The following is a 25,767-nucleotide window of genomic DNA, read 5'->3' as shown; positions in this document are numbered from 1 at the left end:
TAACCGGTCCCCCCATCATCTGTAAAATGGGGCTAACCGCACCCACCTCACAGGGGGGTTATGAGCATCAAATAAAATAATTTTGTAAAGTCCTTAGCACTTGGATTCCACCAGCTGCTCAGGAAGGCAGAAGGATCCTCACTATTTTTTGAGAGGCATTTCTCATCGAGAGAATTCAGATTTGCTTCTGGAAAATGGAAGGAACATTGGTGTAGGGACTAGAAGGTCGAGTTTCTGAGCTCTAGACTTAGCCCAACCCTTTGTCATGTTCGTAGACCTCGGTTTTCTGTAGAAAATGGGTTCAAATACTGCTCTTAGACCTTATGAGAACTCATGTCTCCCCTCCTGGGTAAAAGGAGGAGTTGAATCGGAATCTCCAAGGTCCCTCTTAGCCCTAAATCTCTAATCCGGGTCCTTGTTCTGCTGTTGGCCAGCCACATTACTCTGGCCTCCCTGAGAGCCAGCTCCTTCATCTGTAACATACAAATGGCACTGGCAGCTAGTCCACCTCCTAGGGAGGTCTCGATCAAGAAGATGGCATCTGGGAAAGTGCTTTTTAAGTGGTAATGTTCTTTAGAAATGTGAGATGGAATTGTTCTTGACATTTCTTATAATTTTACCGTGTCTTCTTTGGGTTTACAGTGTGTCTCTCCTCTCTCTATATTATTTATTTTTAAAGCACTTGCTACCGTCGCAGTACTGTGTTAAATGCTTCAGGGAAACTCAGGCCCTCGTGAAGTTTCTAATCTGGTTGGGGGCTGATAATATTAGACCATAGAGGAATAAATTTCAAGAATGTGGCCCCTAGGTCAGACTCCTGGTATCTCTGTTGTCTGAGCACAAGTCAGGACCACCCTCCCTGTGCCTTTTGCCAGGTTTTCCCCCGAGTACAAACATCGTTGTCCTCCCAGTCCCCTCAGGCTGCCAATGTAGGGGTCTCCTTGATTCCTCACTACCTCCCTTTTGGTTTTCCTTTTGTAGCATCTCCTGAATGTCCCCCCTCTCTCCTCTGGCACCCTGGTCAGGACTTCATCACCTCATGCTTGGATTAATGCAATAGTCTGCTCCAGGCTCTGCTTGCCTTTTATCTCTTCCCACTCCAGTCCATCCTGTACTCAATTGTCAAATTGATCTTCCTAATGTGCAGATCTGACCATGCTGGCCCCTACTCACTAAACTAATAAATGCCCTTTCTTTCCTCTGATCCCAAACAAAATCTGTCCTCCCTGCCTTTCCATTCTCACCCCCCCCCCTTTAACTCTTTGACATCCCCTGTAATCCAGGGACATTGGTCTCCTTGTCATCGGGAGGGCCATCCTCAGTAGGGACACTCTGGGAATGAGCTTTGCCCCCATGACTCTGCAGAGCTGTGCTTTCTGGCTATGCTTCCATTACATGGCCAAGAACAAGAGCATCTCTCAGATCTGGGCATTTTTACCGGCTGCCCCCAAGCCTGAAATGATCTCCCATTTGATCTCCACCTTCTAGCTTCCCAGCTTTTCTTTAAGTCTCGGCTAAAGTCACAACTTCTACTAAAACTTTTCCCCATTTCTCTTTATTCTAGCTCCTTTCCTCTGTTAATTATCTCTAATTTATCCTGTATATATAGCTTGTTTGCATGTTTTCTCCCATTAGATTATGAACTTCATGGTTTTTGTTTTTCTTTGTGGCCCGTGCACTTTACATAGTGCTTGAAACATAGTAGGTGCTTAATAAGTGTTTATCGATTGATTGGGGAGCAGGAGGGATTGTGGTGTACTTCAAGCCCCACACCTGGAAGCGTGCCCAGGGCATTTAGGACGCCCGTTTCCTGCCACTGTTGTACATGGACAGGTAGAGCCACTTTGCTCTTCTCTCATCACCCTTTATCTTTTCTTTTTCTAGATGAACTGGAATTGATCTCACAGGATGGCGAAAGCAAAGTTCGTGCCAAGCGGAACCTCCCTGAGGGAATTTCCTGGGGTCCATTCAGTGGAAACATTCAGAGTGAAGGCTCCTCCCCAGGACACACAGACACGGTAAGGACCTCCAGCTTTTTGCCCCCTAGTTTCTGCCGCCTTAGCTTCAGCCCCTTGGCACCTGATCCTTTGTGCCCCTCGGCCACCGCAGAAGAAGCCAAATGAGCAGAGTGCGTTTTTTAAAATGAGAGAGTGGGACCCAGAAATGGGACATGGCTTTCCTAGATTCGCACAGCGAGTGGCCGGAACCAGGTCCCTGATTTCCAATCCAAGGCTTTCCACTGTGTCAGTGCCTGCTGGACACCCTATGATCCACATTAAGCCCTCTTTGAAAATGTCTCCTTTGCTTGTGACAAGACCATGTCAATAATTTCCTTTGTGTTAATTATAGCTCATGTTTGTACGGACCTTTAAGCTTTGGAAAGCACGTACAAGAGGCAGCCAGAGAGAGCCCGGATCTGGTCAGCGAGTCCTGGGATTCTAGAATTATGCCGCGCTTCCCCCCCACCCCCCTCACACTTAAAATAACTCATTGGGTGACCCCTTTTCTCAGTTAGGAGAGAACTTGGAGGATCTCTTGTTCCGACAGAAAACTGAATGAGGCTTAAGGAAGGCACACAGATACATTTCTGGGTGATCGATGCGTTCCAGATTATGGGGCCAGAGCTCCAGAGCTGGGGCACCTGGGATCAAGCCCTGGGCGTCAAATCTGACCTCAGACTCTTACTAGTAGGGTGACCCTGGATAAGTCACTTCACCCTGCCTCAGTTTCCTCATCTGTAAAATGAGAAGGAAATGGCAGATCACTCCCATATCTCTGCCCCAGAATCACAGTCAGCCAAGACTGAATAATAACATAATTATCATTACTGTGTGAGTCAGTGGGTTATAATAGACTTTGCTGACTTGTTTTTAAGTCCTAGTTCAAATCCTTTCTTTTTCAGCAAGCCTTTCCCACCCACTCTAATGCCTCCCCTCTGTTAATTATTTCCTACTTATTCTGTGGATATCTTGATTTGTGTGTTTTTTGTTTTTTGTTATCTCATCCCTTAGTAGATACTTAACATATGATTGATTGATTGATCGATTAACTAGCTCTGTAAATGTGAATACATCACTTATTCTCTGTGAGCCTCAGCTCCCTCAAATGTAACAAGGTAGGACTGGACTTGATGGCTTCTAACTTCCCTCCATCTCTCAGGCCAAAGAGGGGAGGGAGGAGTCAGGCCTTTTTCAGCCGGTTCTGGCACAAGGCATGGGGGTCATCCCCCCCTTTAAAAAAATTGATGAACTTCTTGGGAACACGGACCTGATATTCTGTTGAAGGAACAACACGTTTCCATTTTAAGTAAATGAAAGGGATGGAAGAGGGAGAGGGAGGCGCTATCAGCTGGTGAGGTCCAGAGAAGCCTCGTGGAGAAGGCTGAGCTTTGAGGCAAGATAGGGATGCTTGGAGGTGGAGGTGAAAAGGGAATCGTTCCAGCCACGAGGCCAGGCAGGACCAGGATGCAGAGGAGAGACCCGGAACCAGAGTTGGGAGGGCCCTTCCAGGCCATCTGATCCAGTGGCCCCAAAGGAATCCCCATTAGCACATGCTCCAAGCTCCTTTCACACTCCCGCCCACTCAAGCTGCTCATCTCACTCTGGGAAGGTGCTCAGACTTAAAAGGGGTGTTTTTTTTCTGATAGAAAACCTAAAATCGATCTCTTTGTATCTTCTTATGTTCCTTTCATTCTCCACACCAGTTCAAGGCCCTCCGCCATCTTGGTTTCCTTTCTCTGAAAACTCCTCCAGCTTATCGATGCCCCTTAGCTGTGGCTCCTAGAATCGGGCCCAGGACTTCAGGCGAGGTCTGTTGGAGCAAAGTGGAGTGAGACTTGTGCTTCGGTCGTGTCCAACTCTCCATGCCCTCCTTTGGGATCTTTTTTTTTTTTTTTTTTTGAGGTACTTGGGTTAAGTGACTTGCTCAGGGTCAATCAGCCAGGAAGTGTTAAGTTTCTGAGATTTGGACTCAGGTACCCCTGATTTCCGGGCTGGTGCTCTGTCCACTGTATTAACTAGCTGCCCCTTGCCACATTGCCATCCCGTCAGCTCTCGCTTGTGGGCCGGAGGAGCGCACCCTCAGTGCCTTTATCCAGGTCACTGATGCCCAGGGTCCTGGAGAGCTGTGCCACGTGGCACTGAATCCTTAACGACGACTCTTTGAGTCCGGCTGCCGGCTCCGAATCCATCTGATGGTATTGTCGGCCGGTTCTATCTCCCCATCTTTCCCCAAGAATAGCAGGAGACACTCTATCACAAGCTTCGTAGGCATCTAGGCAAGCTCCTGGACTGTGATCATTGCGCGGCCCCGCTCAGAGGGCTGAGGCGAGGTGGCAGGACCCGGGCTGATGAGCAAAGCTGGCTCTCTGGAGTCCTCCTTTCTCTTCCGAGACGCTCCTCAACCATCTCTTTAATGATCCCTTCCAGGGCTGTCTTAGGAACTGGAGTCAAACATGGTTCTCTCCCTTTTTGTTTTGGGAAATCAGGTCTCGTCCTTCCCAAAATTTGTGCCATCCCCCTGTTTCCCGTGACTCGGTTGTCACGGCTGCCAGCTCTTTCAGGCCTTGACGGGGTAGCTCGCCTGAGACGGGTAACTTGAATTCGTCGAGCGGGGTGATCTCCCTGCTTATCTTCCGCATCAGCTCCCTGTTAGTCAATTTTTGTTCTATCGCTTCCAGGGAAAAGGTCATTCTCCTTGGCAGAGAAAACAGAAATGTAATAATAGCTTTGACTCGTCTGTGTTGTTAGTTATCCTTGTGCCATCCACTCCAAGCAAAAGCATGCCATCCCTTGTTTAAAAAACAAAACAAAACTAAAACCACAAAAAAAAGTCCCACCTTTTGGGTTGTTTTTAGCTTTCCTTGCTAGCCTGGGCTCATTCTTAACTTTGTAATTTCTGACACTTTTTCCAGGACTCTGCCATATTTTGATATTGTTACCTCTCCTTGTTTCCAGCTTCTGTACATTTCTTTCCCCTCCTTCCCTCCCTCCCTCTCTCCCTTTCTCTTTTGCCAAAAGATAGGTTTGTTTAAGAGAAGAGGTTATAGATGAGATGAACTGGTAAAATAAGACACCAGGAGTGGTAAATATGAAATAAATATAGGAGGGTGTATAGTTAGTAGAGAAAGAAGTTTGAGCAAATAACAAAGGGAAGGACAAGTTCCCCAGTGGAACTCACAGTTAACCAAGAGAAAGAGAATGCTCTCGTGAGGTGGGAGCACGCCATTGACTGGCAGGCTACATTATGGAGGAGCCTGGACCCTGAAAGAGTTAGTTAACTATAATAAGGAGAAAGGGTCCCACGAGGCAATGGGAAGGACATGGGAAGAAAGCTGCCATGAGGCAGAGCATCATGGCGGGCTAACCCAAAAGGGATTCGGCAAAGGTGGCGGAGGCCATGTGCAGATTTATAGGGAAAATGTAAACTTGGGGGTTTGACATCATAACTTGGCTTTTTATTGGATAGAGTAAGGTGGGGTTACCCAAGATCTCCAGCGGAGACGGGCCTGAGCTGATCCCCATCAGTGCCATTCTTTGCTTACTCAGGAAGTATTATATTTTATGTACATTTCTTTTCATTCTGAAATTCCACGTTTGTGGTGTGACTTCCCTGTATTTCTACATCAGTCTCTTCTTGGAGCATCAGGAAGACCTGAGTTCAAATCTGGCCCTAGACAGTAGGACAAGTCACTTAATCTCTGTTTACCTCAGTTTTCTCAACTGTAAAATGGGGATAATAATGGCACCTTCCTTCCAGACTTGTTCTGAGAGCAAATGAGATTTTGTCAAGTGCTTAGCACATAGCAAGTACCATAGAAATGTCGGCTCTAATTATCATTAATGGAATCAGCAATTTTTTAAGTCTTGTTTGACTCTTCATGACCCATATTGGGATTTCCTTGGCCAGAGGTACCGGTTTGCCATTTCCTTCTCTGGCTCATTTTGCAGATGAGGAAAATTAGGCAAATAGGGCGAAGCGGCTTGCCTAGGATCAGTTTGGGAGAAGCTGGCAAATGCATTCTCACCATCCTCTGTTGGATGTGAGACGGCTCTGGCTACGGAGGTGGAAACTCATGTGCAAGAAACAATGAATAGGCTGGTTTAGCTGACATGTGGAGGGATGAAGGGAAACGTGGCTGGAGCCTTGAACGTTGGAGGAGTTTGTGTTTTACCGTAGAGAACACAGGAGTTAAACCTGGCTAAACCATGGGCCGTCACAAGGGCGGCTGTGTGGAGGCTGACAGAGTGAGGAGAGACGACACGGGGCAATAATCGGGAGACAGTTACCAGGCAGGAGGTGATGGGGGCTGAGCCAAGCTTGGTGGCCACAGAGGCAGAGCAAGGGGGAATGGGTGCAAGAATGTCCTGGAGGTAGAAACGATGAGATCTGGTGAGTGACGGATAGGACACAGGCTGAGGGAGCCCAGGGAGAGATCCGAGCCTGCAGGATGGTGATACCGTTGATAAATAATAAGAAGAAAAGGGGTGAGTTGGGGTGGGAAGGAAGGGATGAGCTTTGTATTGTATACGTTGAGTTTAAGAGGCCAATGGGCTAGCCAGTTGGAAATGTCCAAAAGAAGCTGGCCTGGGGCCCAAGCGTGCGGTCCTGCTAGCAGAAGGTTGAACTTTAGGATTGCTTGGGTTTAGGAGTTCTGGGACACAGTGGGCCGAGCCAGTCTCGGCCACACTGGGTTCAGCATGAATATGGGAGGCCCCCCAGAGTTGGGGGCGGCCCAACAGTGTAGGTTGCCAAACCTAGACATAGGTCCCATTTAGAGTGGGACCAGACCCGTAAGTAGCCCCTGTGCTCCTTGCTTAGCCCAGATAGAGAAGATTTAGAACTGGAGCTTAGAGAGAGAGTCGGTCTGAATGTATCAAGTGGGTCTTCAGGAGCTAATGGGATCACCAAATAAAACCGACCTCAAACAGAGCCTTGGAAAATACCTAGAGCTGGGGGCCGGGACCCACGTCACACTTATTTTTAGGAATGTCACAAATGGAAAGACCTTAAAACATTGAACCTTTGATCTGGAAAGGAGTGTTAGAAATAGATACGACCTTAGAACATCAACTTTCAGAACAAAAAGGGACTTTCAAACGTAGGGTGTTAGAACTAGAAAGATGGAATTTCAGAATGAGGTGAGACTTCCGTAGAATGTTAGAAATGGAAAAGACGTGGAATTTCGGAATGAAAAGGGACAACAGAACCAACAATGTCAGTCTTTGATCCACATCAGTTAATAAACACTTATTCAGCACAAGTCAGGTACCGGGCTCAGCACTGGGGATACAAAAAGCAGTTAAGGACCATCCCTGCCCTCAGAGAGCTTACAGTCTCCTTCAGTACTTGGTTTTCTTGGCTTCCCTCAAGACATCTCAGGTCCTACTTTGTGCCGTCCCTCCTTTCCTTCTCCCGGCCAGCCCTCTCCCGATGTCCCACAGCTCCCATTTATATTGTGTACGTCTTGTACCTGTGTAGTTATTTGCACATGGCCTTCCCCCGTTGGAATCTGGGCGTCTGGAGAGCCTTCCTTAGAACAAGGCACTTCATACATTTTTGTTTACTTATTAACTCCCCTCGATTCCTGCCCCCCAACCCCCTCCCTCTCCTCGTCTCCATTAACCTCCCCGGGTCTCGGTTCCCTCATCCATTAAGTGAGGAAGTTGGCGCAGATGATCTCTATTGACCCTCCCAGCTCTGACATCCTCTGTTCCAGGGGAGAGCTCTGACATGCCCTGATTTGTCTTTCCTTCTGTCCCTCCTCCTGAAGGCCTTTGCTCTCGGACTGTGGGTGGAGGACAGTCCTGGGAGAATGAGTAGGTCATTGGAATCCTTGCCAACCCAGTGAGATAGCTGGATGGGTGGGGGAATGGGGAGGGGGACAGGGAGAAAAGCCATCCCAGAGCTGTGAGGTCCCTGCAAATGGGGGTGAGCGGGGGAAGGGAGGGGAGTCTTGCCTCTTTCCTTCTCTCTCTTTTTTTATCTCCTGCAGAATTAAATCCTTGATTAACCCTTATCTCTCCAGTTTGGCAGCTATCTCGGCTTCGGCGCCGGGTGTCCAGACACACAGTACAAGATGATTGATTTCTTAAAGATCTGTGCTGCTTTCTGATACTTCATTTATTGTCTAAATATTTTTGCTAACATTTCAGCGGCCCCCTTATCGAGCTGGGTTGATGATTCCCAGCTCTGCTCCTGCTGCTCGCCTCCCTTCCTATCTCTGCCCAGAGAACGGAGGAAGGAATCACGGCCTTATCCTAGATAGTCGCTATCTCCCACCAGTCTATTTTTCTTCGTTGTTTGGAGAGGGAAGAAGGGAAAGGGGAAGGAGGGGTGGGGAAATTGGGGGGGGGAACCAGGAGCAGCCTTTCCTTGCGCCGTCCTTCTCTTCCTTGCTTCTAATTACCAGCCGGCCTTCCCCCCGGCCCCTGTGGGGATGGACGGGTCCCTGACAGCTGAGGAAGGTATCTCTCCTCCGGACAGAGGCGAAGCGGCTCCCGGGAGTTTGTGAAAGACCTAGGGGAGGAGAATGGAGACCTGGGCAGGAGCCCAGCACCACTTGTTCCAAGTGGCTTAAGCCTCAGTTCCTCCATCTGTGAAATGGGGGTAGTGAGACTTGTCTTTCTGGCAACACAAGATCTGATTTTTCTTGTGCGGCTCGGTATCTGGAAATATGGATAGAAGAAGTGCACGTCTAACATATATCGGATTTTTTGCCATCCAGGAGAAGGGAATAGGGGGACGGGAGGAAAAAATGACAACACAAAGTTTTGTAAAGATAATTGATGAAAATTGTCCATCTATATAAAGCTTTAATTTAAAAAAAAAGAAACATAAGATCTGCAGCTGAAAAGGACTTCCATTCTGCCTCAGGCTCCTGGAGGGGTCATTAATCCCGATCCTGCCACAGAGTTGGTGTGGAAATCCAGTGAGGTGATGGATGTGAAAACAAAAGCAGCACCCGCCTCCCAGGGTTGTGCGAGGGTCAGAGTGATATTTGCAGCGTCTGGTGCTTAGTTACGTGAGTAACTGCGCAGCTTGGTGGTGCAGTGGTTAGAGCCCTGAGCCTGGCATCAGGAAGATCCATCTTGTAGTGTCCGAGCGTGAGCTGGGCAGTCATGTGCCCGGCATAACTCGATTACTGACCAAAGCTCAGACTGGCACAACGCCTTGCCCAGGGGGTCTTGGTCAGTGTGAAAGCCAGGCTAAGAACCGGCTGACCTCCTGCTCTGCCGTGCTGCCTCCCAGGGCACGTGGTGGTGGTGGGCAACATCATGCAGTCTGCTTCTGGTGCTTGGCATCTGGGCAAAGCTGGCAGACAACCAGGCTGTGCACCCATCCTGGTCTGTCACCAGCACGGTGCTTCCCCCACCTGAGCCTTGGGAGCCCAGCCACACCCCCCTGCCCACAGACAAAGGGACTGACTAGTGAGATGCCCGGCTTCTGCTCGCCCCTCAGGGCCTGCTGCGGCTGGGCACTGGGCAGGGAGGGCCGCTGTGCCAGCACGTCTGGGCACACGAGTCCCTCGGCTTTGCTAAAGCACAAGAGGGCAAGACCTGGGCTCGGGGCTGAGACTGGACCTAGGGAGATGAGGGGAGTCGGTGTGTCGGGCAGTGGAACCTCCATTAAGATAGACTCATTTTCCCAAGTTCAAATATGGCCTCAGACATTAGCAGTGTCCCTCAGCTCTGTGTGCCTCAGTTTCCAAGTCTGTAAAATGCACTAGAGAGGGAAACGGCAAAACCTCTGCATCTTTGCCAAGAAACCCCCAGAGGGGACACGGAGGGTTGGACAAGACTAAACAACATTCTTGGAGACCCTCATCCATTTTCTCTTCTCCAGATGAAGTATTGCCCAGGTTTTTCTTTCATCCGACCTTGAGTTACACGGTCTCCGATCTTCCCTTAAACCCGCTGCGGGTTTCCGAATCCCCTTCCTGAACGCGACTCCAAAAGGAGGGCTATCCTCCAGACGTGGAGAATCCTAACCAGATTTTCAGTCTTCCATCTGTCCAGCTGTGGAGGAGGCCCAGGGAAGCCGGGTGGAGCCGATCCGCAGAGATTTTAGACCAATATTGCTTCAGCTGGACCCTGGTCCTTCCCTTCACGTTTCCTTCCAGCCCATTCCTTGCCTGATTATCTGAGATAGGAAGCTTCACCCCCTTCTCCTCCCCTGGCCAGAGGGAAGGGAGGTGTGGAGCAACAATGGGGAGAGAGGCCCTGGACTTTGGGGACTCCCCACCCTGCCAGGGCTGCTCTCCAAGCCTCTGCCAACCCACCCCTTTAGGAGGTGCCTTCAGGTCTGAAGGTGACTCAGCCCGCTCTGGAGGAAGGGAATAATGGATTTGGAGAAGCAGCCCCGGGTTTGAGTGGGGGGTGCAGAGCCCTGGAGTCAGGGTTCACTTACTCTACGTGCGGTCTTGACCTTTATCTGCCCAGGAAGAGGACCACAGTACAGGCCCGATGAGACTCACCACCCGTCAGTTTAGATCCTTGCTGAAATGAATGACTGACAGACACTAACTGTTGGACCCATTGGTTTGTCAGAGAATCTCAGGGCTGGCAGCAGCCCTACAGTCTGGCTTTTAAAGCCAGCATTCCCCCTCTGCTCCCTGCCTTTTTTTTAGAGGCAATCTGGTCCAAGGCAGTCTCAATAAACTTTGGATAGAAAACACCATCTGCATCCAAAAAAGAGCGATGGAGATTGAATGTAAATCAACATATGCTATTTTTTTTTCTTCCTTCCCCATGATTTTTTCCTCTTATTTTGATTTTTCTCTCTCAACATGATTTTTAAAGCAATGCGTATTTTAAAAAATTAATTAATTTAATTAGAATGACTTGTCCGGGGTCACATAACTAATAAGTGTCTGAAACTAGATTTGAATTCAGGTCCTCCTAACTCTCGGGCCAATGCTCCTCCAAGCATCCCTTTATAGCTTACATAAAAAGTACTCATCCATCTCTCTGCAGTGAGGGAGAAATGCATACCCTCTAAGGGAAGGCCATTTCCCTATAAAAAAGGTCAGAATATTAGGAAATTTCCCCCATGTCATGACTAGGTCTCCCTTTCTGAAACTTCTGCCCATTGCTCTTATTTCTGCCTTCTAGAGTAGAAAAGTTTAATCCATCATGAGGTTTTCAAATATTTGATCCGTCTTGGGCTTCTCCTTATTTAAGTCTTCCCTTCTCCATTGGAAATATCCACAATTCCTGTAGACTCTCCTCATCCAGTATGATTTCAAAACTTCGCCACCCCAGTGACCTTCCTGTTTATCAATGTCAGTTCTAAAACATGGCACCCCAAACTGAAAACAGATATGGTCTGCCTTGGGTGGGGCCTAATGGATTAATCGCATCCCTTATCCTGGACACTAAGCTTCTCAAAGCAACCCAAGATAATGTCAGTTTTTCTGGCCCTCGTATCATTCTGCCGACTCACAGTGAGATTGAAATCCGCTAACACCCCCAATTTTTTTCCAGGGGCCTATCAAGTCCTGTCTCTACCATCTCCTACTTGTGAAGTTGACTTTCTGCTTTATTAAATTCAGTCCAGTAATTTAGCTCAGTTATTCTTAAAGTGTAATCTGAAGGTATCGGGGACTTCCAGGGACTTGCAGGAAGTGACCACTTTTAGATAGGTCTCATTGTTAAGAGGGCTTTTCCTGACATCAAATCCCAGAAATCCCCAAGACCCTTTCCAGAGGTCTGCCAGGTCAAAACTGTTTCCAAAACGCTAATAAGATGTTTTAATTTCGAATACGGCAAATAAAGATAGATGTAGTCCATATAAACAAAGTCTTTGGGGATTCACAATAATTCTTAAGAACAGATAAGACTAAAAACTGGAGAATTATCTTTCTCGCCTATCAAGATTCTTTTGGAGAGAGGGAAGGGAAGGGGGCAATCCTGACTTTATCATCCCCTATGGTAACCATATCTCCCAGCTTTATGTCATCTGCAGATCTGAGAAGCATGTCATCTTTGGCTGTTCCAAAGATAACTATGTTAAATAGCATTTTCCCACAAGAATGGTGAGATAATTTATCAAATCCTTTGCTAAAATCTAGATAAACAGAATCTGCAAGTTTTGAAACGCTATCAGAAAAGGAAATAAGGTTAGTCTGGTATGACCTGTTCCCAGTGAGGTCATACCAGAGTCATAATCATCCCTTCACTTTCTAAATGTTCAATTAGCATCTCTTTAATGATCCTTCCTGGAATTTTCCCAAGAATTCAAGTCAAGTTCACTGGCTTTTCACACATACTCTTCTTTTCCCTGTTCTAAAGACCCTCTCCGGGCTCTTGGTTCCTCTTTTTATTGTCCACTGCCTTTCAGTTATCACCTACAGTGACCTAACCATCCCATCTGCCAGATGATGAGGATCCAAACCAGAATTTGTTGGATCCTCCACTTTCTGAAAGATAAAATTATCATTAAAGTGAGCCATAAGCTGACGGTCTGCTTTGAACAGAAAGACATTTTCAGCAACTACTTGGGTGATGGAGGTTTCTTGCCACCATTATCTCGGCGTTTGAGAGTTGTAGGGGACATCACTGACCTTCCAGGCCAGCCCCTACACAAGTTTACATACCTCTGTGATGTTCTTGGCGAGGTGGTCTGGCCTCTGCTTGGAGAGCTCCAAGGACTCCAGTTTGGGACCATCTCATTGTTAAGAAGTTTTTCCTGACATCCCACCTTCCACTCTGGACCAAACAGAACAAGTCTTATCTCCCTTCACATGACAGTCCTTCAGATACTCAAAGACAGATATGGCTCAGCTGAGTCTTCTCTTCTCCAGACTAAACACTCCCAATTCCTGCAGCATTCCTCATGTGACAAAGGCTAAAGACCCTTCCTCATCTTAATTGCCCTCTTTGAGAGCTTTCCAACTTATCAACGTCCTCCTCAGTCTATGGCACTCAGAACTGAACACTGGATGCCAGATGAGGGCTAAGAGGGCAGAGTGCAGTGGGAAGCTACGGTTCTCCTGTCCGATTCTCTGGGACGTTTGGGGTCCTCTTGGCAGAGATTTGAGCTGATTTGCATTGCCTTCTCCAGCTCATTTTACAGACAAGGAAACTGAGACAAAGAGAGTTAAGTGGCTTGTGTGGGGTCACAAAACTAGGAAATGTCTGAGGCCAGATTTGAACTCTAACCAGCCCCCTCCCTATCCACTGTGTCACTTAGCAGCCCTTAAAATAAACTTTAACTCAGGACTAAGCTGCATTTATGGCTCCACCACAGCATGGCTCTCTTAACACAGCCCAAAATTGGATTAATTTTATTGGCCATCTTACCTTAACCAACATACTTACCTCATTCACTGACTTTGCAGCTTACAAAAACCCCCAGATCTTCTTCAGAACAACAGCTAACTATCCATGTCTCCTCCATCTTACTTACACTGGGAGATTGATTTTTTTTTAACCCAAATGCAAAATTTTACACCTATCTCTTTTGAATTTCTTCTTATTCGATGTACCCCAATGCTCTGAGATACCAAGATCACGCAGTCCCTCCCAGCTTGACATCAGCTGCAAATTTGATGAGCACACCTTCTATGCTTTTATGTGTTATTGATAAAAAAGTTAATCCAGGGCATGGACCTCCTGGCAGGTTGACCTTGAACCATTAACAACAACTACCTTTCAAATCTGACCCAATCATTTCTGAACTCACCTGACCATATTATCAACCAACCCTTATCTCTAGATCTTTTCCACAGAATAGCATGATATGATATGCTTTATCAGATGCTTGAAGCATTCTCACATCTGATTGTTTCATAATCCCCCTCAGAAAAACAAACAAGGTTATTTTGACATGACTTGTTCTGGATGAAACAGTTTTGGCTTTTTTGGGACCATTGCCTTTAACAATCAACGCTAAGCTCCTTGACTTAGAGTTTAGAATTTCCTGTTCTCTTCCCTTCTTTTGAAAATTGGGACATTTGTTTCTGCCGGATTTGTGCTCTCTCTTCCAAACTCATCATCTTCCTAAATGGGTGATTTAGAGTATAGTCTAATGCCATTATAAATCCTTCCTCCACTTAAGAGTATTTTATTTTTTTCCAATTAAATGTAAAGATAGCTTTCAGCATTCATTTTTGTAAGACTTTGGGCGATAATTAGTCTTATACATGTGCAATCATGTTAAACATTTTCATTAGTCTTGTGAAAGAAGAATCTGGGGGGAAAATGGGAGAAGAAACCATTAAACAAAAAACAAATTTCTAAAAAGTGAGAATAGTCTACTTCAACCTGCAGTCAACAGTCATAGTTCTTTCTCTGCATGCAGATGGCATTCTCCAGCATGAATCTTTTATCAATTTCCTTGTTACTATTATTTATATCTCTATCCAAAATTCTTCATTTTCTCTGCCTTTCCACAATGCCCCCATTTCCTAGATTTTTTCTTACAGGTATATCTTAATTTAATTAATTTAATTAGAAGTATAACTTGCATACTTTATGGAAGTATACTTTATAACAAGTATATATGTATACTTTATATGTATACAATAAATTTAATTACAACTTAATTTAATAGTTTAATCATTTAATTTAATACTCTTTAAGTTCCTTTGTAAGCCTGTGTATCTCATGTTTAACATTTAAAAACGAAAGGGGGTTCACTAGCTTTACAATAACAAAAAAAAAAAAAAAAAAGGTTAAGGACCCCTGAGTCAGAGCTCTGCCAGCTCTAAAATTCCATGACTCAGTGACTGTTGATAAGAGAATTCGTTGTTTACCTAGTGGCGTGATGGAAAGTGCTCGGGCTGGGAACCAAGAGGCCAGGACTCCCAGTTCCCATCTACCTTTACCATCTGGGTGTCCGCGGTCGGGTCTCAGTTTCCCCATGTTTAAAATGTGGGGGGTTGGACTAGATCACTTTGGGGGTCCCTTCCAGGTTCTGAGCCTTTCTCTAATTCTTCTCCTTCACTGCCTGAAATACCTCCCCGGATTTTATCCTCAGAAGGCATCTTTGAGATGAAAAGTGATTGTTACCTCTCTCAAAGGCTGTGGACAGCACGCCCTTACCGCCCGTCCAGATTCACGCGCTCTCATAAATCCTGGCTGGTTCCTAGAGTCGTCAAAAAGGGGCATTTGCTGCACTACTGTGTGAGCTGACTAGTCACAGCCCCGCGGGCACCCAGGGAGCTCATTCTGACAGCGTGGTCGACAAATAAGAATGATTGGGCAGGATAATAACCGGCACCTATGTAGGACTTTAAAAAAGGGTCACAAAAGTGCTGTTATAACCCCATTTAACCGAAGAGAAAGCTGAGCCTGAGAGAAGGCCTAAAAGTCTAAATGGCCAAGACAGAATTGGAAAGTCTCCCTGACTCCAAGGCCCCGAGTTTCCATTGCTAGGAGCCGTTTCATTCTCCAGAAGTGAAGGCTCGGGATAGAGCAGAAAGAGCTCTGGAGTTGATGGCAGACCCCCTGAATTTTTAAACCTATTTTCAGGCAGAATCAACCTTGCAGAATAGCCTTAGCATTTAGCATGGTGCTCTGCACACAGCAAGCATTTAATAATTGACTGGATTTGGTGCCAGGGACACAGAAAGCACTTTAATGAGTGACCGGACTTGTGCCAGGCACACAGTAAGCACTTAATAAATGACTGGATTTGGTGCCAGGCACACAGTAAGCACTTAATAAATGACTGGATTTGGTGCCAGGCACACAGTAAGCACTTAATAAATGACTGGATTTGGTGCCAGGGACACAGAAAGCACTTTAATGAGTGACCGGACTTGTGCCAGGCACACAGTAAGCACTTAATAAATGACTGGATTTGGTGCCAGGCATACAGTAAGCACTTAATAAATGATTGGATTTGGTGCCAGGCACACAGTGAGCACTTAATAAATGACTGGATTTGGTGCCAGGCACACAGTAAGCACTTAATAAATGACTGGATTTGGTGCCAGGGACACAGAAAGCACTTTAATGAGTGACCGGACTTGTGCCAGGCACACAGTAAGCACTTAATAAATGACTGGATTTGGTGCCAGGCACACAGTAAGCACTTAATAAATGACTGGATTTGGTGCCAGGGACACAGAAAGCACTTTAATGAGTGACCGGACTTGTGCCAGGCACACAGAAAGCACTTAATAAATGACTGGATTTGGTGCCAGGGACACAGTGAGCACTTAATAAATGACTGGATTTGGTGCCAGGCATACAGTAAGCACTTAATAAATGACTGGATTTGGTGCCAGGCACACAGTGAGCACTTAATCAATGATTTGACTTGTGGAAGAGGAATTAGTCTTGTGCTGCAGGCTGCCTCACGTGAGGGGAAGATGCCCCAATAATTAAAGCCTGAAAGGGGGGGATGGGCTGCCTCAGGAGGGAGGAGGGTCCCTTTGCTCACTTGTCAGGGATGTTGCAGTCAGCCTCTCTTTTCCACTGTTGAGCCGATGACCTGACACCTTTTCTCCATGCTTTTGGACGGGAGAATCCCGGTCCTTCTCCTTCCTGGTTGTGTGGACCTGGCCTAAGGACTAGTCCGGTCAGCCGCTAAGCGTCCCGAGGCAGATTTGAGCTCCTGACTCCAGGGCCGGGCACCCCATCACATCTAGCTCACCTTCCTAATTAGATGTGGTGTTTCTGCTTCCTTATCTCTAAGTGGCCCAGTGCAGCCCAGTGCTGGGCCTCTCCTCAAGGGATCTGAGTTCAAGTCCAGCCTCAGACACTCACTCCCCGTGTGACCCTGAGCAAGTCACTTAGCCCATTTGCCTCAGTTTCCTCATCTGTCAAACGGGCTGGAGAAGGGAATGGCAAACCATTCCACTCTAGCACCTCTGCCAAGAAAACCCCCAATGGAGTCACAGTCAGACGCTGAAAAATCCCTCTAGGCCAAGCGTTCTGCGAGTAGTAAGCATTTGATCATTTAGTCCAGACAATCAGTCAACTCCTCGAGCGTAGAGATTCTTTTTTTAAATATTCACTTTTGGTATTTTTATGATCAGACGACATTTTGGCTTTGTTTATATTCTCAACATTTAACAAGTTCCTAGCAAATAGTAGGCACCTAATAAATGCATATTAATCACTGCATAATAAATGCAGTAAAATGATTGACTGACTTCCATATGCCAGGCAGTGGGGATGCAAAAAAGCAGAGTGAGACCATGAGTTCGGGCATTTATGAAGCATTTCCTAAGGGGGAGTACTGTGCTTGCGGATGCAGGAGGAGCTCGCTCTCATGGGGGAGACGGCCCACGTGTGGGAAGGTGCTCGGAGAGCGGACGGCGCCAGCCTCTGGGGGGCTGCAAGGGCAAACCGAGGGTCGGGGGTCAGGGAGCCTTCCAGGAAGGAGAGTGGGCAGCAGCATCCGCTCCCGGTCCGGAGGTGAACGCCGACTCAAGAACACCAAGAGTTTTCGTGGGTGTGAATTAGGAGGGAGCCGTCCAGGAGAGAAAGAGGTCGGGTGCAGAGTCTCCCCACTTTGTTGATCCTTCAAAAGCATTCATTAATCTCCTATAGTATACTGAGCCCTGTTACTCACTTCTAGTAGGGAGTTAAGCCCCATCTAGAGATCTAATAACCAATAATTAAGGATGTTTTAAAAGAAAAGGTTTGGGGATAGCAGGAAGCAGGGGGCTCAGTTACATTTTGAAGGAATTTGAGCAGAGGGGGAGCGAGGGGGCACTCCGAAGGGTGGGCGCCATAAGTTGGCGGCAGTGGGGGCGCGTCGAAGGGAGGGTGTCGGCCGCAGAAGGCCTCGGGTGCCGGTCGGAGGACTGGGAGTCTCGTCTCTCCCGAGCAGACAGCAGAGGGCTCGGCCCCATCCCGGTCCGTCCCGCTCTGACCCGCTCTTGAACCCGCTGCATTCTCAGTTGGGGTCTCTCATAAGGACACTGGGCTCCCTCCCTCCTCACGCAGACCCGGCGGTGCCTCTGGGGTCTGGCGGGGGGTGGGCCCGCTCCCTCCCACCCCTCCCCAGCAGCCCCCGCCGAGCTCACCTGGGGGAGGCAGGCAGAACAGGGGGAGCCACTGCTTTTTGAAGTGCTCTCGGCCTCCTCAGACATTCGGTCCCGCCCAGCTCGGCCCTCCCCTCTGATTGCACGGGAGCCTGGAGTCGCCCTGGGTCTGCCCCCCTCCCCCGTGCCTTAAAGTTAATGAATAACCGGGGTGCCCTTCCCGCCCCCACCCTCTTTTTTGATGCTGTTTTATGAGACGTACAGTGAGGGTTCGGAGCAGCCTCAGATAAAGTTGTAACAGCGGATGCGGTAGAGATAGAGTTTCTGATGGTTATCAGGCCGGGTGCAGAATCGAGACACTGACCTCTTTGTTAGGGGAAAACAAGGAGGGTTCTCAGATCCACCACAAAATTTAAAGGGGCTGCTATCCCTGCTTTGGGCCTAGAGGAGCAGGGAGGACAGGTCCCAAAGGCAGAGAGGCTGCTGGGACGTCGCTGGGAGTCGCCGGCCTCCGTCTGCCGTGGAGGGGCCGCGGGCTCCGGCCGCCTTCCCGGCCCCAAATGGACAGCCCGGAGCTTGTGCCATTCACGGCCCCAGGGCTGGAGCGGGAACACCCGCAAGCAGCCCCTCCGGCTCCCACCCGTCCTACCAGTGGTTTGGGCAGTAGCTCCTTTCCCTGCCGCCCCTCTGGCAGGCCCCCACCCTACTCCCGACGGGGTAGAGTGGGTGAAGGGGAAGGGGCCTGTCTCAGCCCCGGCCTGGAGCCTTTGAAACCCCAGAGAAAAGAGCTACTGGGAGGTTAGCATTCGGAATTGCGGGGTGGAAGATAAACAATGAGCCTCCTCGCTATTTCAAATGACTCTGCAGGGGAAGCCAGAAACAGAAATCTGCTTCCTGAGCCCAACGTTTCCCTTCCCTGTGGCCCACAGCCCCTGAGTGGGGGGGGTGCGGGCGGGCCGGCCCGGTTGTGGGGGGAGACGCCGGGCGGGCTCTGGGGAAGGACCTCTGGCCCTCTCCCTATAAGCGTTAGGAAGCTGAATCCCAGACAGGTGAGAGTTTTCCCAGAGTCACTCGGGGGAAATAAGTGATAGGACAGGTATTTAAATCTCCACCATCTAGCGCTGAGCCTGGCACCCTTAGACCGGATCACCCCAAGCAAGGAAGGCGAGCTGGGGGTGGGCTTCTGGCTTATACCTGGCTGGGACACGGAGGTAGCTTCAGGACGAGACACAAGCCGCCTTAAGTCAGGTCTGGACCAGAAATGGACAGCTCCTTCAGCCGTCCTAGAAGATTTTTACCCAAAACAGGATTTATTATTTGGGACCAGGTCATCTCCCTCCCAAAAAGTGTCCTTCTACCGCTACCTGGTAACAGACCCCACGCTCCCCCTCACACTCTGCAGCAATGGGTGGCTAACCATTCAGATGAGGCGAGCCTTCACTTTTAGGCTTTGAGTGCCTTGAGGACAGAGCTAGAAACGCTTTTTTCATCTTTCTACAGAACGTGCTGAGGCTTAGAGTCTGGTGCAGCGGGTGATGAGTAAAAGTTGGTGGAAGTTCTGAAATGCTCAGTCAGTAAGAAAGCATTCACGCAGAGTAGCGCGGTAGAGGAAGGTCTGTGAACGGAGCCGGGGGTCCGGGAAGTGGGAAACGAGGCCGGGGACGCTGAGGCCGGCAGCTCCCCGGCCCACGGTGAGCATCGACACATCAAAAACTCAGTGCTCCAGACAAGGCTTGGTTTATCCTTTGTGATTATCTTAGACTTAAGAATGGGAAGGAGAAATGGTGATAATGTGGATTGTATACATGTAACAGCGCATCTCCCCTCTGGGCCGGTCCCAGCGCCCACTGGGAGAACCCGCCCAAACGAAGCCCCCTCCCCTTTGTTTCCCTCCTCCTGCCCGGGGCTAATGGTCCTCGGTGCTGATCACAGCGGGCCCCCCTTAGCGCGGGCTCTCCCCTCATTCCACCGGACTGTAAGGCCCTTGAAGGCAGGGCTTTGTCTCTTTGTAGCCCCGCAGGCCGTTACCTGGCACCCACTGGCAGCGAGTGTTGGGATGGAGTGCAGGCAGCCCTGTCCCCAGTGTAGGGATGTGCAGACACGGGGCCGGCATCCTTCGCAGCCAGTCAGAGGGCCTCTGCTTCCAGTCCCGTGCACCGGAGACGGTCGTGGAACCCCGAAATGTGCCAGGGATGGAGGACGGACGAATGTGATCTCTTCCATCTGCATCCGTGGTTCTGGAAGGACAGTCCCTGTGTCTTCTGATCTTCACTCTGTCTCCGCTCCCCCTCCTCCTCCTCCTCCTCCTTCTCTTCTTCCTCCTCCTTCTTCTCCTCCTCCTCCTCCTTCTCCTTCTTCTCCTCCTCCTCCTCTTCCTCCCCCTTCTTCTTCTCCTCCTTTTTCTCCTCCTCCTCCTCTTCCTCCTCCTCCTCCTCCTCCTTCTCTTCTTCCTCCTTCTCCTTCTTCTCCTCCTTTTTCTCCTCCTCCTCCTCCTCCTCCTTCTCCTTCTTCTCCTCCTCCTCCTCTTCCTCCCCCTTCTTCTTCTCCTCCTTTTTCTCCTCCTCCTCCTCTTCCTCCTCCTCCTCCTCCTCCTTCTCTTCTTCCTCCTTCTCCTTCTTCTCCTCCTTTTTCTCCTCCTCCTCTTCCTCTTCCTTCTCCTTCTTCTTTTTTCTCCTCCTCCTCCTCTTCCTCCTTCTCCTCCTCCTCCTCTTCCTCCTCCTTCTTCTTCTCCTCCTCCTCCTTCTCTTCTCCTCCTCCTCCTTCTTCTCCTCCTCCTCCTCTTCCTCCTCCTCCTCCTCCTCCTTCTTGTCCTCCTCCTCCTCTTCCTCCTCCTTCTCCCTCTCCTCCTCTTCTTCCTCCTCTTCCTCCTCCTTCTCCTCCTCCTCTTCCTCCTCCTCCTTCTCCTCCTTCTTCTCCTCCTCCTCTTCCTCCTCCTCCTCCTCCTTCTTTCCCCACTCTCCCTCCTCTTCCTCCTCCTTCACACCCCCTCCTCCAGGCCCTGGTACCTCCAGGCTGAAGGAGAACTAGAGCACCAGTTCAGACTGAGAAATATGGCGTTTCCCCGTCTTCCTCAAAGAGCACACACAGAAAAATTAGGAGTGTTTCTGCCCCATCAGCAAAAGTTGTGTGTGTGTGTGTGTGTGTGTGTGTGTGTGTGTGTGTGTGTGTGTGTTTTTATCAAGCTGTGAACACTCTGCTCCTTGGAGTGATAAGCTTTAAACCGACCAGGAGACTGTCAGTCTCAGTTTGAGGGTTTAGAAATATTGGGACGAATAATTAGATTTCATATCGTTACTGCAGCAGCCATCGAAGGATCAGCCAGATTAATTTTTTTTACCCTCCTCCACTCATTAATATTCATTAGAGGCACATGAAGACAGCATCGGCTCCGGCCAGGCACAAACAGGAGCTGCTGCGCCTCGGCCGCCGAGGCCCATGACGAGGCTTCTCCCCACAGGGCTTCCTCCCCGGGGACTTACCCTGCTCCTCTGCCCGGCAGGCCCGGGCCCGGAGACCGTGGGGAGGGGGCGGCCTGGCCAGCCCCTCGGAAGCATCCCCCTTAGCACATGAGCGGGGCTCCTCCGAGAGGAGGGGGTCCCCGCTCTCTGGCCCAGCTTGCAATGACAGGCGTCCATGCTTTAGTGGAAAGTTCGGGGCTGGAAAGGACCAGTGGGGTCATTCAGGCCACCCCCCCCCCCCCCCGCTCCCTGTGAGTGCTCGGTGAATCCCCCCAAGTCTTTCAGATGTCGCTCCGTCCATCGGCTGGGCGGAAACCAGAAACCATAACGGGGACAAGTAGCACAGACAGGAGGACCGAGGCGCGGTCGCTATGAATTGTTATGCGCGCAGGCCTGCAGGGTCACAGAGACTGGGCCCCTCCCCTGGGCAGAGAACGGCCGCCCAGAGCATCAATGATGCGCTGGTCCCTGGCTCACTCGCCCTCCCAGAGCCAGGTCCCCTCTGTTCTCACCCCAGGCCTGGGAGTTGGAGATTCGGATCCCAAAATAAGAGGGGGGAATTGGACCAGCACGGTCCGACAGCTGGGCCAAGTTCACTCAGCCAGGGAAGGCACTGCTGCCCCAGAAGGCCGGTGTCTTGACGGCCATGGGCATCCATTCTCCACCCAGCTGGAGGTGCCTCGTGGGGACTCGGTGCACCCGCCGGGTTCCAGGGCCTCCGCGGGGCTCGCGCCACTTCCGATGCCTGAGGGGAGCCAGAAGGGAAAGCGGCCTGAGAAGCGCCATGCGCCATCCCCCTGAACAGGAGCCCCACAGCCCATGTGCTGCTGCAGAGCATCCTCAGCCAGGTGGGGCTCTCCGGGGCAGGTGCGGTACTTACTCCAAGCCAGGCGGGGCAAAGGAGTTTTCTCCGTCCTGCGCTGCCCCTCAGGGCCTCCCCGAGCTCAGCCCTTGTCGGAACCGGTGCAAACTGCCTGAGTTTTAAAAGTGGTGTGAGAACCATGTCAGGGGACCCACTCTTGAAGGCTCGGTGCATCTTCTGGTCCCCGCTGGCCTGTGCTCAACCCCTCCTTTCTCCTCCCTTAGACTGCTTTTCATGGTGTTATAGGAAACCAGGAGAGCCCGGTCCTTTTCCTTCTGGCTCTGCTCCTTACTAGACCTTCAGTGAAACAAGGAACATGCTGGGACTGTAATTCTGTCCATCTAGAGCTTTAACAAGCCCCAAGAAGCCATCTAAGTGAGGAAATTGGGGCCCTTGGAGGTTGGCTGGGGGTTAAGCCCAAGGCAGCACGCTCAGAGACCTGACGTTCTGTGCCATTCCCTGTTCTGAGATCCTTTCCACCTCCGCCATGTTCTTATGTTCTCCCAGTCTGAACATGTGTGTTCTAAGGTTATTGCCAACTCTGGCGTTCTCTATTCTAAGGTGCTCTCCACGACTGAAGGGCCCTTTCCAGCTCAGACGGGCTGGGGTTCTCGGGACCCACCCCAAAGCCTCCTCTTCAGCATGAGGACCAGTCGCTCGCCTGCCCCCCCCCCCCCGAAGCCCCCGGCTCCCCTCTATTCCCCGGCCTTCTCCCCGGCACCCGGCTGAGGTTAGGGGTTAGGGGACTGATGTTTCCTCCACCGGTGCTTGCAGGACAGATGGACCCCACGGGTCCTGCCAGAGGAAATAACAATCCTTTGCCTGCGTTTCTCTGGCTCCCGATAAGCTGCCCATCTTTCATGGAGGATGAGCAGCCAACGGCTGGGCTGGGGCAGGGGAGGCAGACCAGGCTCTGGTTGGAGGGGAGTGGGACAAATGGTTTTCCCTTCAAAGCTGACGGGTGCGAGAGGTCGGGCTTGTAAAAGGGGAACTGAAGAAGCGCTGGGAACAAGGAAGCTTACCTGGTGGTCTTGGTTTTCTCCCAAAGACGGGTGGTTTGGGGTCGGTCAAGGAGCCTCCTCCTCTGGCTGCCGGGGGCTGCTGAGAGTAAAAAGAGAAGTCTGTGCTGTGCCCGAGACCTCCAGCCTTTCATCTCCTGCCTCAGTCCCATGGCCTTCCCTAGGAACGAAGCACGGAGGCGGGCAGAAACACAGGGGAAGTCAGCAAAGGCCCCAGGAGCTCTGCCCCGAGGAGGGGTCCATCACCTGCCTGGGCCTCCTGCTGCAGCGGGGAGCTGCACATTTACAGTAATAGGGCCAGTCTGCCCAGCCCAGAAACCGAGGCTATCTCAGCTTTTACAAGCTGCCTCCGGGCAGCCTCAGAGGGGGAGACAGGCTGCAGCCTGCATTAGAACCATTAGCAGCTTACTGGCCCACAAATCAATAAGGAGACTTAGAGCCGCAGAATTCTCTGCTCTGGGCCCTGGGCTCTTTACCTGTAAAGTGGGATCAGTGGTCCCTGCCCTGTCTGCTTAAATAAATCAGTGTTCAATCGAATTGAATGGATGTCAGAGCATTTTGAAAAAAATCTGAAGAACAGTAGAATTAAAAAGGAAAAAAAGTTTTAAGTCATTTTCCATTACCCATAAAACACCTGACCAGTTGTACATTCTCTTCTCCTTACCATCTCTCTGCAGGGCCCCCTCCCCACACCCCACCTTGTCCAAGTTACTGCCAAAGCTTGATTTCCCCTTTGTAGCATCTCTTAAATATACCCCCTTATTTCCCTGACGTTGCCACCCTCCAGTGCAGGTGAGCCTCACCTGGGCTGCTGCGCTCAGTGCCGCTGGCTCTGTCTGCCTCAGGTCTCTCCCCGGCGCAGTCCCCCTCCGTCCAGCCACGCGAGCGGGTTTTAAGTGCAGGTCCAAGCATGCGCACATGCACTCTCTGTCTGTCTGTCTGTCTCTGTCTCTCTCTGTCTCTGTCTCTCTGTCTGTCTGTCTCTCTCTCTCTGTCTCTGTCTGTCTGTCTGTCTGTCTGTCTCTATCTTGTATATAAAAGTTGTTTGTGCATATTTATTTGCTCCGTTAGATTAATAGTAAGCTCCTAAAGGGCAGAAGCTGTCTCTTGCCTTTCCTTGTATTCCCAGGACTTAGCACAATGCCTGGCACATGGTTGACACTTCATAAATGCTTATTGATTAATTGCCTGATCTCCCTCCGGACTCCGAGGACCGCAGCATGAAAGGGGGAGGGAGAGGCTCCTTGGCCACTGACCCTTGGGGCCAGTAAGACCCGAAGAAAGAGGAGACTTAGCTGAGCCATTTTGCAGCATCTAAGCCTCTGGCCAGGGATGAGGGTTGGGGAGGAAGGTGGTGTAGACCAAGCTTTGGGATGACCAAGAACATAGTCATGATGCCAAAATTAGACAATAACTAGCATGTCACAAATCACCTACTATGTGCTAAGCATGGTACAAAAAGGATCTCGTTTGATCCTCACGACTACCCTGGGAGGGAGGTGCTGTCAGTATTCCCACTTTACATATGAGGAGACTGAGGCAGTCAGCCTTAGTGACTCACCGCCCTGAAGAACACAGCCTCATAAAAGTCTTCTTGCCTCCAATCCAGCACTCTGTGCACGAGAAGGTCTCCAGGCTAAGACCTTTTGTTCAAGTATCGGCTCTGCAGCTCGTTTTTGTGATCTGAGGCAGGGTGCCTTCTCTCTCTGGGTCTTGGTTCCTATTTAAGGATTGGCTCTGGACCTTTTTCATGCCCTGGGTCCCTTTGGTACTCTATAGACCCCTTCTGAAAAGAATTATTCAGTGCCCACATTCGTAGTGAAGGAAAAGCTAAATTTTTGTTGGACGTTAGTAAAAAGAAAGTTTGTTCCCACTCCCATCCCCCCCTTGCCGCACTCTCTCCTCGGAGACCCAGGTTCGGAACCTCGTGTCTGGGTGACGGGCAGTGACCTGGAGGCCCGCCCAGCCGCCCACTTTGGGGGTGAATCTGTCCGAAAGGCTCCTCCCTCCAGCCCTCGCCACCACCCAGCCCCAGCCCCCCACGCTGCACTCAGGGCAGGTTAAAGGGCCCAGACAACCATCCCATTTCTTCCTGTGCTTGCTTTGTCCCTGGCTCCATCCAGGGTGTGCTGGCGACGCCCCTGACCCGTTGCCTCTGTCTCCTGTTTCTGCCCCTACAGAGCCCGCCCCTGACCCTGCTGGTGGGAGAGGAGCACCGCTGGCTGACGAAGCTCCCCCAGGCCTCCAGCGAACCAGATGCCAACGCGGTGATCTTCAGGAAGGGTTGGTATCGAGCGCGGCCCTGGGCCGGGAAGGGGCCTGGCTGCTCTGGGGGGGTCCCTGCTGCTGACCTTTGTCCCAGGGCTGGAGCCCTCGGGGACCCAGGCCATGGGTCATCCACTCTTCGGCAAACTGTGTGCTCGTGGGCTTGGAGACAGGGGGACGGGGCCCCGGAGGGCACTTGGTAACTTTTATCAAGGTCACACA

The 25,767-nt window shown here is 50.2% G+C and overlaps 1 protein-coding gene across 3 annotated transcripts in view; it reads left to right on the top strand.

The window, feature by feature from the left end:
* Window positions 1–25,767, top strand: part of ZFPM1 (zinc finger protein, FOG family member 1) — a 177,607-nt gene that overhangs the window by 137,682 nt on the left and 14,158 nt on the right. For all 3 annotated transcript variants that reach the window (XM_074286229.1, XM_074286227.1, XM_074286228.1), the window contains 2 exons: window positions 1,885–2,018; window positions 25,461–25,563. In XM_074286229.1, coding sequence (XP_074142330.1) covers window positions 1,885–2,018; window positions 25,461–25,563 — 237 coding nt within the window. The remainder of the gene's footprint in view (window positions 1–1,884; window positions 2,019–25,460; window positions 25,564–25,767) is intronic.

The sequence above is a fragment of the Sminthopsis crassicaudata genome, chromosome 2, assembly GCF_048593235.1.
Source record: "Sminthopsis crassicaudata isolate SCR6 chromosome 2, ASM4859323v1, whole genome shotgun sequence".
In the NCBI taxonomy this organism is placed as follows: domain Eukaryota; kingdom Metazoa; phylum Chordata; class Mammalia; order Dasyuromorphia; family Dasyuridae; genus Sminthopsis; species Sminthopsis crassicaudata.
The sequence above is the reverse complement of the archived record's forward strand: the minus strand, read 5'-3'. Positions and strand labels throughout refer to the sequence as shown.